The following is an 18,072-nucleotide window of genomic DNA, read 5'->3' on the forward strand; positions in this document are numbered from 1 at the left end:
ATTCTTAAAAGGTATTATGCTTGCACCCCTATCTTTTAAAACCTAATGTTTTAAATTTGTATGGCTCTTTTGAACTGTGGTTGTTTGGTGGTTTTTTTAAGGAAAAAAAAAATCAATGAATACACTTCTTCTTCTTTTTTTTTCTTTTATGATTGTAAGTTATTGGCAAATGTTTACGGGAGAATCTCATATTCCTGTGTGTGAAGATTTAGTTCCACACCATTTATTTCTAGAGTGTGACACAAAGAATGCTTTGGCACTACCCACAAAATAGGTCCTTAGATGGCAGTGTAATTTCCTCCAAAGCCACTGTAGTCTGGGAAATACGCTGAAGTAATGAAGTGATGACAGGTATTAACATGCATAATAGGCTTTAATAGACATTTAATGTTGTTTAACTGGAAGAAGGAGAAGTGCTTTCCCATTGGAATATTTCTACATTGAAACTCATTGATCACCAATTTCAGAGGGGAAAGGTTAATCCATCAGTTTCTGTAACCAAACGGCCCTGATGGAAATTCTTTAGGTGACATTCTGGATGAACTGAGCTTTCCATCTTTGCAAACAAATGAGTGATATGACAAGCATGGTGTTCAGAACACATTTAACCAATTGATTTTCTCTCCTCTTGTAATAAGATCTAGAGACATATGAAAGAGCGTAGCATTCCAAGATTAAAGGAACTGCTTCATACACGCGAACATAGGGGAACTGCATTATCAATAAAAGTACTATAAAGCATGTAGGCACCCATTCTTTTTCTTTATATAAAGTTTGTTATTGCAATAAATAGCTGTTATTGAACTGCTTGCCTTTTATTTCAGTTTTTCTGAATTTTATTTCGGTCAGCTTTCTGTGGTTTCCTGGTGAATGTTAGGAAAAAATGTTATGTTTTGTTATGGTATCATTTTTGCACTCACTAGTAAATCTAGGCCAACTCTGGATTTAAAACCAGGATTTATCATCCTTTGGGGCACGAAGAAAGATATGAGGGGGAGGGAGGGACCTGACTTCAATTAATGTAAATATATCAAATATATTTTAAAGGCTTAATCTGTATGGTTCCATACTGTAATGACCGTCATCTTTTTCCTCCCTCTTCCCTCCTTTTTCTCCCAAATTCAGCCCTGCTCTGAGTTTCACATACCCTCCTACACCAGTATCCCTCCAGCAAATGCATCAACAAATTATAAGTCGTCAGCAAACCCTAGGTTCAGCCTTTGGACACAGCCCTCCACTCATCCATCCTGCTCCAACTTTTCCTACCCAGAGACCTATCCCTGGCATCCCCAGTGTCCTGAACCCTGTCCAGGTCAGCTCTGGACCTTCTGAGTCCACACAGGTGAGAGACAACAAAAGAAACCTTTGCACCTCATAAATTTAAAAATGAAATAAATGAAATAAATGGCATTGTCTCGATGGCAATTAATCACCACTGTCACCGAGACCCTTCGATAACAGTTTTCTTGCAGCTATAGCATTTGCAGTCCCTTTATTATAAATCACAGGAGTGTATGCACAGTTCCTGATTGGTAGTGTGCTTTTTAGTCCTCATAAATATTTCAGTGTGCTGTAGCAGCTTCTCATTCCAAACTGTCTCTCCTTGATCTTACACAGGAACTTAATAGAGGTAGGAAGTAAGAAAAGGGGGAAAAACACATCAAAACACTAACATTTTAAAGAGTAGGAGCTTAACCTCCAAATCAGGCTGACTGTAATATACACAGGGTCGTATTCTGCGCTCCTGACACAGGTGTGAGGAAGTTGAAGTGAGTAACTCAGTCTGTGAGCAACAGAGGAACTCAAAGATAGTGCAGAGGTTTGGAGGTTTTTTCTCTGATTTGTGCAAAATTGGACTTGCTGAGTTTGAATTAATCATTTCAATAAACCAAGGTGTATTCTCAAAAGCTGGGGATGTGCAGCAGTGAATCAGACCCATAATGTGGAGTTTATCACAGTTCGTGGTTAGCCTGTTATTAACTAGTGCTATTTGTTTCCAGATGACCTGGGATAGGTTATTTATCAGTCTGGGAGCTGTTTATCTCCTGGCTAGCTTTTACAAATGTAGAAGCAGAACATGCTGCTGTAGGAAGCATATTGATTTTTTGTGGGGTCCATGCAAGTCCAGATATCTCTAAAAGATCTCTGGATTCCTACAAGATCCATTTGCAGGTGTAGATAGTGGTGTTCAGTCTAGCACAGCAAGAGAAAAACAAGATTCTGGCCTGCTTATGTCAGCAGTAGTTTTGCTATTGACTTAGGAGAATCCAGGACTTCATCTAGGATTTTTTGGCTGAGTCTCACACTAGTGTTCAGTTTTTCTTCCTATCCACCATTATAATGGGAAATGCAGTAAAAGAGCTGAGATCTTGTGTGCAGATGTTAGGAGCAAAACCTTTCCTCCAAGTGTGAAAAAATAAATCTTTCTCTTGTGTTTATTTGAATGAGCACACAGTGATTTTGCTTTTCAAAATTGCCTTTTTGAAGTCGTCATTATGTGGAAAATCAAGTTCTCCCTGGCCTGACAAAAACAGCATTGGTTTGTAGCAAGGAATTACATCAAATGCTCTCCTTCCTGTTCCCTCCCTGCTTCCATTACAAGGTTGAGTGATGCAGCTCTTCCACAAGTTAATGCTATGTAATTGAAGCACAATGTAATTGCATATCCGATATAATTAACAGTGTAGCTTCTCCAGAAAAAGTTGCTGAGCAGATGCTGCATATTTTTGTTTGGAGCTACATATTTATCACAGTCTAATTTTGTCTTCTTTTGGGGGAAAAAAAAACCTGCCTGCAGCAGAATAAACCCACAAGCGAATCTGCAGTGAGCAGCACTGGAGATCCCATGCACAACAAGCGCTCCAAGATGAAGCCTGACGAGGACCTTCCCAGCCCGGGAGCAGGAAGCGTGCAGGTATGGCGGTCAAGTTACACTTGTAAGCCTTTCATCTCGCTGCCGGAGGGAAAATGCACCTTGCCTGTAGCATGTGTTTTCAGGCTTCCTGCACTTGTATGGCCCTTCATCTAGTGCACACACAGGCAGCCTCAGCTCATGGTAGCAAGGGTTAAACGTGAGCAGTGAGGAGCTGCTGGGGTGCAGGGTCTGTTGCAGAATGAAGGCAGAGAGGAAAGAGGCTGATGGAGAATACGCCTCTGATCAGTCAGAGAGTGCTCAACCCTCTGTTCACCATGGAAAAGCGAACAAGAGACATTCAGGTCTTTATTGAAGACGTGTTTTCTGTTCAGCAAAAATACTTAGGCCACCTTGACTTTTACCAGGTCTTAGCACTCTACTGCATTGAGGCCTCAGTGTCGGGCGCCAGTCTCGTTTGCTATACTTTCTATACCAGTTAATGCCACTGGTTTTAGTAGAGCGACTCCTGATTCACAGTGACTCAGGGGAGCTGAGAATCAGAGCCTCGATCCTGTGAGTGAATCCATGAAAACAAAGCAGAGGTCTGTCTAAATCCTTCAGCAGGTTTGAAATGGAAAAATAGCATGAGTGCATAATCTGAACCAAATGTTTACGCTAACATCTGACTCTCACCCTCAGCAAATAACAAGCTGGGGAGAATGAGGCACCTTGAGGAACTGAAGGTGGAAGGTCAAAACCAAAATTAAATACTCTCTCACCCCTTTCATGCACACGTTATAGGCAAGAACAGACTAACAAGTAGCCTGAAAATTACCAATCTGCTCTTGGAAAGGTTTTAGTGTGCAAAACTGTCACTGGATTAACAATGAAAACACACTTTGGATTACTGGTGATCTGGTTTGTGTTTAACCCTAGTACTAAAGTCAAATTCCAAGTAATTCAACTATATTGAATAGTGCCTTTTTCAATAGTGGTGCCACTCAATAATAAGGGGCAAGTGTACCAATAACAAGCTGCTTAAATATAGGGAGAGGGAAGCCAAGCTTTTATGATTTGCTTTTAATTGAAATGTAAAGGGATTTTTTTTAGAAATTCTCTGCAGTGAGTACTTCTGGGGAGGAAAAATTTATTTTACACGTATAATCTGCAAATGGCTTCTGACTTACCAGGCCTGTTTTGGGCTTCTGTATTTTGTAGAAAGGAGTAACATAGTGAACTGAGAGTAAAATAATCCCCCCACACACCCCCATTGTCTTTCTTCTAATGCTGAAGTTATTCACTTTTCTTCCTCCTCAGTTTCAGAATTTCCTCTCTCCTCTCCTCACCCCTGGTTTTTTCCTCTCTCCAGGAACAGCCAGAAGGAATGACCCTGGTAAAAGAGGAAGGGGACAAAGATGAAAGCAAACAGGAGCCTGAAGTGGTCTATGAGACAAACTGCCACTGGGAAGGCTGTTCCCGGGAGTTTGACACGCAGGAACAGCTAGTGCATGTAAGTTAATGGTATTCAGGAACTGCGTTTTAAAACTATGTGACCTTTTACATGGGGGTCGGGTTCTCTGACCCTGTGCTGAGTCAAGTTTCTTAGCTAATAGCGCTGCAAACTGGAGAGGGGTTTATGAGTTTCTGAGAATAAAGAAAACTCGGAGCCACAGTGCTTGACCTGTTCAGTCAGCTAAAGCTTAGTGTAAAATTCAATAAAGTCTTCAATAGAGATTGTAATGGCTCTGATCCTGTAAGCCAGCAAACGCTATTTTGAGTTAGAGACTTTGATAGTTATTGAGTAATAGTAAGCTGGACATGAATTATTATTAACCTTTAGCCAAGTTTGATTTTTTCTCCCCAAAGGGACTGTAACAGTAGAAATGGGTGAGGGGAATTCTTCCCCTTCCCTAAGGGGGGTTTTGGTATCAATTTACTGTTGTGTGTAAACTGAAGGGGGTTATTTGGCTAAATACATGGAGACTGAGTTATTTCAGTCTTTTTAGCAAAGGCAAACTGTATGGTCTTTTTTATGCTACATCAAATATTAGTCATATCTGCCTTGTTTTTTCTTCCTCTCTGCCACCTCTCCAAAATAAATGATTTTTACTGTTTTGTAGTATTGTAAGCTAGAAAATGAACAATCAAAATCTAGAATATAACCTGGCGAGTACAATCCCCCCATTTCCAACTTCCTTAGCTAGCAGCACCTCTCTTAATTACTGGCATCATAGAATATATCAAATACTCTGAAAAAGAAGGAATTCCTAGTAAAGATTAGAGAGGAACATCTTCAGCAAATGATCAGTGGGTCAGAATCGTGTTTATTGTAGAAAACTGTTTAATACTTTCCTGGAGATCATGCAAAATCTATTGCAAAATGTGGCCAGTACTACTGAAATAGCTTGTTGAAAAATGTACTTTTCCACCTAAAATAAATAAAAAAATCCCACCGTATGTTTCCAAATACTATGCAAAATGATAAACTGATGCTGCAAAGCTAACTTTAGTAAAGCAATGCCAGCTTTCACTTGCTGGTGTGTGAGAGCCTCTTGGTGTTGCAGTTATTCATCAAGATGTATTTTCAGTTTCTTGTTGTTATTAGGTAGTAGTAGTAACAGTAACAATAATAATAAATGAAAGACTGTCAAAACCTAAAATAATGGCAAAAATGTGATATTTGTTAAGAATTCTTTGGACACATTTTGCACAAATAATTCCCTAACATTTTAATAGGCCAAAATGAAATGTGAGGAGAGACTCTTTTGGTGTCACAATATCTTTTTGGGAAGAAATGCCATATGAATGGCTGCTGCAAAGGGTTGGACATATTTAAAAGACCAAGTGTCGGTCTTGCAAATGATTCTGTGCAGACAGACCAATTGACATCATCTGGGGGTCTGCACAGGCACAGTCTTTATATCTGCTAATAATTGTAAGGCTGAAGTTTTATGATGCCTGGTAAACCTTTCTCAATATTCAGAAATGATCCCAGTGATGATGATAAATAATTTACACCAAAATATATGAAATAAAAGAGAAATTCAGAATAAAGGTGCCCTTGGTAATGAAAAAAAGGAAGAGGATTTTTTGATGTTTCAGACGTAAAATTTAATTGAATTCCACTGTGCCTGTTAGCTAATAGCTAATGTTTTGTAGTTTAAGGTGAATTAAATTTACAGTGTGATAGTTCGGTTGTTTGGGGTTTTTTTTAAATGCATTTGTTGTTTCTGGTGTGATTTTTGTAGCGAATCTGACTGTATTATAAGGGTCAACAGCAAGACTCCTCTGAAAAAACTGTATTTCTTATGTTTCTGCACAATGGCAACATCTGAAATGGGTTTCTCTAGACATAAAAAAAGGATATAAAAAATGTTTCTGTGATACAAGGAGTTCTTTTTGGCAGGGCTCAGGATTCAGATATGTTATGATGGCATTTAAGATTACGAGGTGCAAGTCCTGACTCGATACCTCAAAGACAATAAATTCATCATCGCAACCATCACATTCAAGTAGCACAAATCACGCTGTAAGGGTCAGCGTGACTCAGTGATGGGGCCCTGGTTTGTGATTTCTTTTGCTGCTCCGACAGAGCCCTGCTGTGGGGACTTGAGCGAGTTATTTCTGTCCAGAATTGCAAAGGGCTTTAGACATCTAACTCTGTTTGAAAGTCTGGCCCTTCACCCTGGTCTGTCTCTCCCATATTTTGTCTGCCCTTGATTGCCACACCCCTCTGATGTACACCTGCAGCAACTAGGGAAATGAAGTCCAGGTCTCAGTAGGGCTTCATGGGAGGGCAGTCCTGGTTTTGCTTAGGTGTGTGGCTCTGGCAGAAAGCGTTCAGTCCCTGAGCAGCAGTTCGGTCCTTGAAAATCTCCCCACTGATGTGGCTCATGTATGCCTTCTACTCAAATACTGGTGAGTAAATCTGAGTAGATACAAATTGCCATAACTGCGCTTACCTGAGTGTCTTTGCACTGGGTGAGTTCCTGACTTGGCGTGTGCATGTGTGCACCTGAACTAGGCACAGACAGTATGTGTCTCAGTGGCATGAGTACATCCTTTACCCAGTAATATTTACACTGCAGTAGCAGCTGGAGGCCTCGTCAAGCCCAGAGTCCCATGGTGCTAGACGCTGCTCAAACACAAGAGAAGAAATGGCCATGATATGGGTAATGAGGTCTTCACCCTGCAGCTCTGGGGCCACGTACATCGGGCTGTTCGATGCTGTCTGGAGGTACCTGAGCTAACTTGTGTACAGGTAGGACTGTAGCTAGGATCACGCTATTAACCTTCAAATCTTGCAGCAGAACTTTGCCACGTTGCCTCTCTTGGCTGCACACGCTGCTGCTCTGTGGGTGATTTCCAGCCTGCTGGCAGGGTCAGCAGAGCCTCAGCTGTTCCAGCTGAGCTTGAAGGGGGTTTTGAAGTAAGACGCTGGACTGCCATCTGGGACATCAAAAGTATAGATAACCATCCTATTTTGTTGACTGTACTGTGAGGTAGTAATAATCAATGCAGGGGCAACTGGCATAGGTAAAGGCAATAAAGGCTTAAATTGTGCTAGCAAGACTCATCCAGATAACATCTGCCGGCTTCCCTATATTCCCTGACACTCAGAAAGGATGATTAGCATGAGCAGAGAGCTATAGTCACGTGTTCAGAAGTTGGGTGGGTGTGATACAGCACTACACATGTGATACTACATCATACTGTGTACACACACCTACTTGCCCATACTATTCGTAGTCAAGTGAACTGTACAGTGAAACTAAGAGTGAGCTATGTAGGCCTTCACAAAGGATTGCAAGAAACCGCTTCCCTGTCACCCATTTCATTGAGTACGTGGTATGTAGCATCCGCTCAGTAGAAAGGAAAATGCATTTGTATATTTGACTTGGAAGTATTTAGAGTATTTTCACCCGTACAACTCTCTAAACCCATTCCCTGGGCTTTGGAAGTTCAGCTGGGAAGAGGAAATTCATAAAATGCAGAGTTTCAGAAAAAAGGTCTAAAAAGCACTCTTGTACATCCTGAGAAGGCTAAATTTTCAGGATCTACACAGGCTAACAGTAAGTCTTTTAATGAATGTGGGGTTTTTTTTCAGGGGAATAAAGCTACTGTTTGTAGCCATACATAATAGTAAGATATCAGACCCAAAACGTCCGGTGGCAAAGAACAGACTGTTATCCAAGCCTTGCATCCCAAAGCACTGGAATTTTAGAGGAACTGCAGCATTTAGGGAAAAGATGGAAGTATGTTTCTAGCTGTTTGTTTTGTTTCCTAAAGGATTAGGTACCTCAGCGTGAATTCTAGTCGCGCCAGGTTGAGCAGAGCTCAGGAGAGCGTTTCCACAATACATAATGCATACAGTTCACATTATAGATGTCATTACTCCCATCACGTATTATAGGGTGTATACACAAGCACATATGCCTGTGTTTCGAAAGAGGTAAATATGAATTTGTGTATATTCTGGTCTTCCTGTCACATGAGGATAGCTTTATTATCTTTTTGGGAATGATGGGAGCCGATTTACTTTGAAATCAACTGTAGGTGAATCAGATTCTAGCAATATCTGCATTACAAAGTGATATGTACTATAGTATGTATGAAATGGTAAATACAAATATAATCTATGTCTGAATATGTGGTATAGCTTTAGAGAAGAAATTGCAATCTTGGGCACAATAGTCAGATTTGATGGCATTTTTCTGCATTACTTTCTGTAGCAAAGTCCTGCTGTTATTAGTGTAAAATGTGGACGCTAGTGAAAGTGTGCTTAGGCCCCAAGAGACAATGTTTTCTGACTGAATTTATGAACAGAACCTGGGCTGCTATGAATAAATAACTGAAAAGCTACATAAAAGAATCGTTATTGACCCACCCAGAAGGGTTTGACACCGAAATGATTTTGGTGTGGGAGCTCTTATTTTCAAGCGATACGTGCCACTTAGAATTCAGCATGGTTAAATTTTCGTGATACATACACCAAAAGGCAAGGTGTTAAACCATTCAGACGCTCTGCCTTATTTATAGCACCTTTCCATCCTTTTTCCCCCCTTCTCTTACAGTTAATAGAAAGATTCATGATTCTTCATGGTTGTCTATCTAGCGTCTGACAGTACCGACTGCCCTGCTAAAGCAAGTCACTATCTATAATTGATATCCTTCTATGGAATAGGGTACTGGCTGCAATTGAAGGGTTTTGCTGAAAGCTCTTAAATCCTGACAAGTTCTGCCCTTGTTCTGGTTCAGTCGCTGAGCTGCACTGCTGGGATCCCAGGGTTATTTGAAGTTGGTGCAAAAGGGGTGCGTGTGTTGCACATTAGCAAATCATGAAGTTGGAGAGCCACGTTGTAGCTGCCGCTGCATTTGCCTGCCAGGTAGTCTTATTTACAGTGCGTTGCACTCCTGAAAAGATTGCTTACATTACTGTTTGAACATGTGTATTATAGGTTTCTTTCTTTTCCTTCTTCTTCTTAAGGAAAAAAAAAAGATATTTATTTTAAAGCCTCAGTTTGCTGCTGGGGTCTTTATCATTCAGCTGTTTAATTAATTTCTCTGCCCAGCGAGATATTATAATTGGGCTTAGCTGAGCTCAAGTTTGTTTTAAATATGTGATAAATGCACTTGAGCGCCCAGAAGCTAATAAGATATTGTATATTTTTATAAATCTGCTTTTTGTTGCAGTTTGTCTTTTTTTTCCCCCAGAAATCAGTTTAAGAATAAAATATTGCAAAAGGGCTAGACACTAAAGATAAAAGTTTGTTTAAGAAAATTATCCTTCAAGGAAATGACTGAAGTTATTGTTAAATATTAATACAATGGCAATCAGAAAAATGCAGTGCTGCCTATTTCTCATCCCCCTTGCTGTGTAGCCTTGATGATAATTATTTTTTATTCAAAAACATGCTTGAAGAACTGTAGAGCTATTTTTTGTTAGTGTTTTCTCCTTAATTGTACAGCAATAAAATGCTCTCATTGTTACATTTGATTAGATGAGATCAAAAAGCCCTAAACTAACAGCAATGGCTTACATTCAGGATTTCATTTGCTGAGGTCTTCCTGCCTATTTGCAAAGCCCCGGTGACTGGAGCGCTCCCCTGGCAATCCCCGGGGCAGCTGCTGTAATGCTCCACCAGGCTCCATTATCACACCAGAGGAAAGTTTCTTGTGTTTCTCAGGTACCCATGTGTTCCCAAGGTAATCGCAGTGCACTGAGGATACCCAGAAGAACCATTACGTGAAGTTCCCTGACTTGAGTTTCTTAATTTTGCCCTCCGCTCCTACAGAAAAGGGTGGGTTCAGCTCCGACCGGCAGAAGTTGGCCAGCGATCCATGGAGACCTACGTAAAACCTGGGCTGTGCCCACAGCCTGCCTCGGCTCAGGTTTTGCAGCATCTATCATGATATGAGATGCCTTAATCAATGTGCACCTTGAAACACTTAAGAATGTGTCTGATCGGGAGGTGAGGAGCACACCACTCTCTGAAGGACTAGACCTCTTTGGGGTGGGTCATTTTGGATGCCCAGAAATAAGGACACTCAAAGTCAATGGACTTGAAAGTCTCACTCCGTCTTGCTACCATGCTGCCTTTGGCCTGTGGCTTCTTCCTCAGCTCCTCTCCTGTAGGAGAGTGGTAGGTAAGGACTGGAGAGAGCTTCACCTCTCTTCTCTAAAAAAAAGATCCAACTGCACTAGGAGAATGAGCCAGATTAGAGCAGTTCCCCTAAGTAATAGCGGTAGTGGCAGAGCTGTAAATGACCCCGAGAGTCACGCATTGTCCACCGCTTGCAGGAGGAGAAACTGCCCCGTCAGCAAACAGCCCCAAGCTGCCAACTCCGACAGGCTGCTACTCGCAGCTGTGTGGGTCGGCATCTGCGCCTGAAAGGAGGCAGTTACACACAGCTGCCCCAAAAGGCAGATTATCCTTCGTGCATTAGTGATTTCTTTTCTCTGGGCATTGGAGGTGTGCTTGCAAACTGGTCGTGATGCAGGTGAAGTCCCAGCTACATGAAGCAAGTCCCTTCACAATCCCAAAGGGGTATAATTACACATCCCAGTTTGCATGCATCTCCAAATATGTGCAGGGATTTATTTAATTTTTAATTCTTTTTTGCAGAGGCAGTTTTCAGTGCTTTTTCATTATAGTTTTATTTGGCTCTAGTGCAGTAACACAGAGAGGCTTCAGTCCGTTTGCGGACTCATTGTGCGTGGCAGTGACAGCTAGTGCCCTGAAAGGTTCAGAAATGTTTCCTTTAAATTGAAAAGAGTAAGGAATAGATAAGAACATGAAATCCATTATAGTAATCATTTTTTTCCTGACAAAAGGAGAATGTTTTACGTACAACAGCAAAGGGGTTTTTGTTGGTGGTTTTATTCTATCTCATCTTATTTTATTTTTTACTCACTGGGGTCTGGACCCTAATCCATATTTGGAGAAGCAACGCTGCGGACAAAAGAAATCATTCTTCAAGTGAGACAAGCCCAGGGCTTGGGCTGAAGGTTGGGACAACGTGGAGAAGACAGGGAGTTGTTTCAGAAGCAAGCAAGTGCTATGGAAAGATTTTTGCCAGTTTGTGCATCCCCTCAGTATATTTGACCTTTGTAGCTGTGTGGGAACAAGGGAGAGGGGAGAGAGGGAGGAGAGATTATAGCAAATAATCATGAGAAACATCTGTCCAGAAGTTTTTAGATTTTGAAATCTCTTCCTTGCTGCCTGTTTAAAGGCTGAGTTATTAAGACACCACTTTACTGTGCTGGATTATAGGCTGCTGAACCCATAGTCTTGAACTGTGCGAGAATGGTAGCATTGTTTATAGGACAGCAATTCATTACATGGCATAAGAAAGCTAGTAAGCAGATCTGTGCCCCTCAGTGCACGTTCATTCTCTCTTGGTTTCCGTATGGGTACCTAAAACAGACTTGTTTAAATGAAACAAGTCTTTAACCCCCCATGTAAGTGCTGTTGGGTTTTAAGGTTAAGTAACCACAGACGGACCTCACTGCTGTTCTGTAGCCTCAGTAGCCCTCGGGGTCTGGCGCGGCTCCTGTTTGCCTTCCCAGCACATCCTTGCTCTGCGCCAGCCACCGTGATGTCCTCTGCCTTCCAGCAGTGTTAAAAGTCAGCACTGCTGCCTTGTGAAGAGATCTTATTCACTCTGGGCTTGACCCAGAGGCCAGCTGTGCTTTGGCTCCGGTCCTCTTAAGCACTGCACTACACAAGAGCATTGACAGTTCCCCTACCTAGAGTCTGGCTTTTGATGAATCACAGAGAAGGGGAAAAAAAAAATAAAGTGGGGATTTCTTTTTTTGATAGAGAAAGGTTTACAAAAAAATAAATCCACCCTAATCTGTGAAGTATTAAGAGGGGATTTAGAGAGAGAAATGTAATCATTTTTTAAATTTTAATTCCTCTGTAATTAGCATTTCTTTCACAGCATTAGGAAAACTTGTTGTTAGTCTGCTGCTGCTAGGGCTACTGTTCATATGAGTTGCCAAAGTCATTGTCTTTGAATTGGTGTCCCTGAAAGAGGTTGCTAAACTATGACATGCATTTAAATAGCACTTCTTTTTCACTGTTGTGGGTAGGGATGAACAATGCTCCTCCTATGCCTCGAGAAGTTACTCTAGGCATTTAGATTGAAATCCTAACAAGTGGGCACTTGAGTGGAAAGGGCTGTGCATGGCAGGGAGCAGGGTTTGACCTCTGTCCGTGCTTTTAATCACAAAGCACTATTTAGGTGGTTTGTGGATATACGTACTTATTTGAAGTGTTTATTTTGCCTGAGAGTTCAACTAGTGAACTCTTCCAAGTTAGTGAAGTTTCCTAAGTGACTTCCAGTTTTGGGGAGAAGTGTAGGATAAGAAGCTGCCAGCCAAGTCCCAGGGGAGCCTGTGCTGACTGACAAACATGTAGGCAAGAGTAAAGGTGCAGACTGAGTTGGCTCTTTGGCTCCTGACTCTTGTTGGCATATCATGGAGAAGAGAGAAAACGGAAGTCCCAACCTGCTTTTTTTGCTGCCTCCGAGCTGCAAGGAAGGTTGGGCTTGTGCATTGACTCCAGGTACCTTTCAGTCCTGACCAACGGGCCAGGGCAAAGCAGATTCACCTGGACAAAGCTGTGGTTTCTGTGCAGCTTTTTCCTGCCTTGCTACTGCTGACTAAGTGATTTGCTGTTATGTAGCCTGTGTTATTCCGGTGAACCAGTGGAAGATCTACCTTGAACCTTCTGGAGTCCCCTGTTCGATGTGGTGTGCCTCTGCATTGCTTTTGTCATCTCCCGATGAAGAAGATTTTATCCATAGTGCAGCCCATCTTCGTATCTTTGTCACAAGTGCCATGTTCTCCCTCGTAGCTGCCCATATTCTACCCAAAAGGTTTGCCCATAGAAACCTAATGCCTGGAAGAATAGAAATCTATGAGTGCTGGCCCAGCTATTGCATGTGGAAGTGCTTTTTCTCAGACAGAAGTGGCAGATCAGCATGCACGAACAGAGGCAGGGACAGGCAAGCTAAATACAGGCTTCTGCATTTGGTTTTGAGAGGGCTGGGCTGCATGGATTCATTTTTGCAGTCTCTTTTGTTTGTGTAACCTCTTAATAGAAAGAAAAAAAAAAAGATGAGCCTTTTATCGTGGTGAAACAAATTCAGTGTTTTCCAGTGCTTAAACTTTTGTGTAAGCATGACTTTTCTTCAAGGTGTCGGGTACCTAATCTATAAAATGAATGGGTGGTGGTTTTGTCAGGAGTGGGTCCTCTGGTGGCTTGCACTGTAGGTATGAGGTCTGCATATACCATTCTTACGTATATCACAGGGCTGAGATGCTGCAGTTCTCTGTGAGATAAAGTAGTCAAGCTGAAAATGAAACAAAGCTCTAACTGTATCCCTCCTTGTGTTTAGCAGAGATAAACTACAGTGGAGTCTCAGTGCTGCTCCGTTTGGCTTCTGGCAGCAGCTTTAATTGGTAAAATGCAGATTTTTTTTTTGATCAAGAGAGGATTATTCTTGTTATCAGTCTGGAGCATCTTATTTCAAGATGAAAAGGCTTCACTGAATTACAGATGCCAACATTTTTACAAAGCACTTTGGCGATTGACATCTCAAAGAGAAAGTATGATTTATTAGCCTATAATGGCTAACACTGAGCACTGGGCTAGGTCCCACTGATTTGTGAAATTGCTTAATATGAATTGCCTTTTTGTGTAATTCAAGCCCCACGTTTTTCAAATAAACTTAGAATATAAAGTGTATGAAACATTACATACCTGGAAAGGGAGAAGGGTAATGGGGCTGCCTAGCTAAAAAGAAAAGAAAGGCAAAGGAAGAAAGGGAGAAAGAAAGAGAGAGATAGAAAGAAAGAGAAGGAGAAAGAAAAAAGAAAGAAAGATGGAAAGAAAAGAAAGAAAAAGAAAGACCTACTTCTAAATCCATATTGGTGGTGCTTTTTTACAGTAGTTTGGTTGATATGTTGGCAGGGTAAAGATTAATAACAAGCCTTGTCGCTATCAGTACCTGCTTGTCGATTCTCTGTAACAGGGCTGTCTGTTCAGCATGGAAATTATTGATTAAATAAAAATTGCTATTAGATTGTGATGTGATCCATAATCACAAACAATGGTGGACATTCCTCTTTCAGATCCCAAGCCATGCATCAAGTTTTTCCTTGCAGTAATTTATATTGTGCTGACACTCGCACCCATTAGGCTTTTATCCTCTCCTACATGTGTCAAGAAAGCACTAAAAAAAAGAACAGCAGCAGCACAGCAGCAGTGAAAATCACTAAATTTTCAGAGAGAAGCACAACACAGCTAAGTCCATCCTTTGCTTCTAGTTAGCACCTTACCTCAGCAGTGATTTCTGCCAGGTAAGGGCAACACCCCTTGAATTCAGGGATCTTTTTCAGAGTGTTTTCAGTGAGGGCAAGAGCTTGCTCCACAGGCATTTATACCTGAAATACTCACTGTCCTTTTTTCCTTCAGTTATTCCCTTGGCAGTGGTTTTATTTATGATCCATGTTTAAGGTATGCCGATGGGTAGGCCCTCCACATCAGGACAATGTAGAAAGGGGATGCATCCAGGGAGATCTAGTATGGTTTTGTGGGGGTTTGTTTTAGCATTCTGGAGTGTGAAGGACAAGTGGCTTTCCTGTATTTATTTAGCTCTGATGCTTTCTAATTTGAGGAATCCAGGATCGGAGCACTTCTGTTAAGACTGCATCACTTTAGGCTGAGTTAATTAAAAAGATAGTATCTCACTCTTCACAGCACATGTGAGCACGGTACCAACTTTATTCCTCCTGTGAGATCCTTTGTCTAAAACTAAAGGAAACTTAGTGAAAATGTTTTTGAGAGTTTGGCCGCTGTCGTGGTTTAACCCCAGCCAGCAGCTAAGCACCACGCGGCCGCTTCCTCACTCCCACCCTGCTCCCAGTGGGATGGGGAGGAGAATCGGGAAAGAAGGTAAAACTCATGGGTTGAGATAAGAACAGTTTAATAACTAAAATAAAATATAATACTAACAATAATAATAATGAAATATAATAATAATAATAGTAATGAAAAGGAATATAACAAAAAAAGAAGAGGGGAAAAAAAGGGGGAAAAAACCCCAGTGATGCACAATGCAGTTGCTCACCACCTGCTGACTGATGCCAGAGCCGTGATCCGCCCCTCCTGGCCAACTCCCCCCTGTTTATATACTGAACATGATGTTCCATGGTATGGAGTACCCCTTTGGCTAGTTCGGGTCAGCTGTCCTGGCCATGCTCCCTCCCAGCTTCTTGCACACCTGCTGCTGGCAGAGCATGGGAAACTGAAAAATCCTTAACTTAGGATAAGCGCTACTTAGCAACAACTAAAACATCGGAGTGTTATCAACATCATTCTCACACTAAATCCAAAACACAGCACTGTACCAGCTACTAAGAAGAGAGTTAACTCTGTCCCAGCTGAAACCAGGACACTGCTTATAGGAATTATGCCCACACAGCTTCTCTGTCCCTTTGTTTCAGAAGACCTTAAACAATACATATATGTCAAAACTGATCAAGCCCACCTGGCCTGGCTGCTAGGGAGAGGCATCCCTGTAGCTCTGGACTGTGCATTGTAGATTGTTTTGCCAGTTACCAGCACTAGACAGGATTACTACAAGAGTTTTATACCTCTCTACAAGAGCTGAGAATATAGAAGCTTAATGCACTACGGGTATGCAGTGTTTTTTTTTTTTTTTTTGTTAGTGTGATTTGTCTTAAAGTTAGTAAAATAAAGGCTTTATCCTTTAAACTGTTATCAGTGCTAATTATTGTACAATGTGTATTTCTGTATCTCACTACTGTTAGGATAGTTTTTGCATATCTTTCTTGTGCCTAAACTATTTCTAACGTTACCACAGATAACCAGGAAAACCCTGCCTGCAGTATTTGACCGTTTGCCACATTACACTCAGCTTAAAGCGTGTTCAACAGTGAGCTTAGCTTACTTCATTATGCAGGGCAAATAAGAAATTTTCAGGCTTGGCCGCTGTCATTTAAATCAAGAGACCACTTCATTGTGCAAAGCCAGAGCATGTGCCTTGCACACCTCCCTCCAGTGCAGCCACTTTCTCTGCGTGGATCAGAGCCAAGGGATTACCAGTCAGGAAATTAATTGCCAAGGGGATTCCGACACTTACAGTTAGTAAAAAAAGCCTGAACAAAGAAGTGTGTTTTATATCACACTCTGGAGGCACCAGACTCCAGTTCTGATAGTTTTTGGATGGGGGAGAGTTACAGACATACAGGACTGCCCTTTGGTATACTCCTGCATACTTGGGGTTGACTGCCAGCACAAGTCTGTCCCATTCAGATGGTGCCACAACAGTATATAGGAGAAGAGATGAATCTCTGAGATAAACCAGACTATTTAGGATTGATTTTTAGTTACCAGAAGCACCTGTAAGTTCACTGCAAATCAATTAAGTTAGTGCATGGAATGCAGGGCAGAAAAAAAACTGGCTTTGGCTCTTTTCTAAGTGTGTTAGGTGATACCCCCATGTTCTACTAAGAGATCCTGCACAGTTTTCATTCCAACAGCTCAAACATACGTCTGTAGTGTAGCTACAACATAAGACTGTCTATGGCGCATATGAGAGAATAGAAAATGTTATCCCGTGGCAAGAGAGAGATGAAGGAAGGTATCTCTACTGCCGCTCCCTGGAGCATTAAGGGCGACTAACTTCTAATATGTGACAGAGACCTTTGCGAGGACGTGGCAGGGACAACCAAGCCTAGCATGGATGTGAAAGGTAAATTCTGAATGGATGTCCCGTGGAAAAAAGCCAAGGGAGGTCTCAGAGAAGCAATAAACTGTTGCACATGCTGAAGCTTGTTAGAAATGTTTCTTAGAGATGTTAGGAAGGAAGCGCCCCAAATACTTTCTCCAGTTCAGTCGTGATGCCGCGGCTTTAACACACTGCTGCTTCTGTCACCCACCGATGTTGAATTAATTCTACCAGGATCTCCTCCGTGATGAAACAAATGCTAAAATGTACATTGCCTAGTAAAGATTTTGCTAATGCTTATCACTGCCATCATTTTTCTTTGTAGTTTCTGTGAAGTGTTGTGTGTTTTTAAGTCACTACATTCCCAGCTTTTTTAGGGTTTTTTATGCATTTCTTTGCAAAAAGTGGATCAGGCATTATCTCCTAATCTGAACTGCAGCTTTTGTAGATTATGTATAAGGAGACACTAAGTGCATTTATTGAAAAAAATCCTGCTATTCAACAGTCTCTTTCTGCAGATGAAGCATTGGTATTTTTATCATACAGGCAATTTGAATGTGTCCATGTAGTTAGCATAGGATTCTCTTTAAAAAAATTAAGAAGACCTACTGGTTGATTTACACAGGAAGATCCTGCTGAGCAATATCTTTTCTTTCATTTTAAGTGGATCAGTGTTAGCTGTGCTGTAATCATTAACAAAGTACTAAAAGCAGAAGAAAGTGCATGGTTTTACAAAATCTGGTCCCAGGTTGAACTAAACAAAGTGCATGTTGTTCAGCAAGTCCCGTCTACATGCTTAGTGTTAGTGACCATATGCTTAATACACCCTGAAGATCAGATCCCATTTAATTGTCTGACATATACCTTGCTATTTCGCCCCATTAGGAGCATAGGATTTTCAGTAAAAGAAGGCAATGGTTTAACTTTTTTGTAAGGGATCAAGTATGTTGCTAATC

At 41.4% G+C, this 18,072-nt stretch overlaps 1 protein-coding gene across 1 annotated transcript in view; it reads left to right on the plus strand.

The window, feature by feature from the left end:
* The window catches only part of GLI3 (GLI family zinc finger 3), a 210,968-nt gene that overhangs the window by 168,545 nt on the left and 24,351 nt on the right, over nucleotides 1-18,072 (plus strand). The window contains exons 8-10 of the mRNA XM_050891183.1: nucleotides 1,126-1,342; nucleotides 2,801-2,914; nucleotides 4,224-4,364. Of these exons, the coding sequence (XP_050747140.1) occupies nucleotides 1,126-1,342; nucleotides 2,801-2,914; nucleotides 4,224-4,364 (472 nt within the window). The remainder of the gene's footprint in view (nucleotides 1-1,125; nucleotides 1,343-2,800; nucleotides 2,915-4,223; nucleotides 4,365-18,072) is intronic.

The sequence above is a fragment of the Gymnogyps californianus genome, chromosome 2 (assembly GCF_018139145.2).
Source record: "Gymnogyps californianus isolate 813 chromosome 2, ASM1813914v2, whole genome shotgun sequence".
Lineage (NCBI taxonomy): Eukaryota > Metazoa > Chordata > Aves > Accipitriformes > Cathartidae > Gymnogyps > Gymnogyps californianus.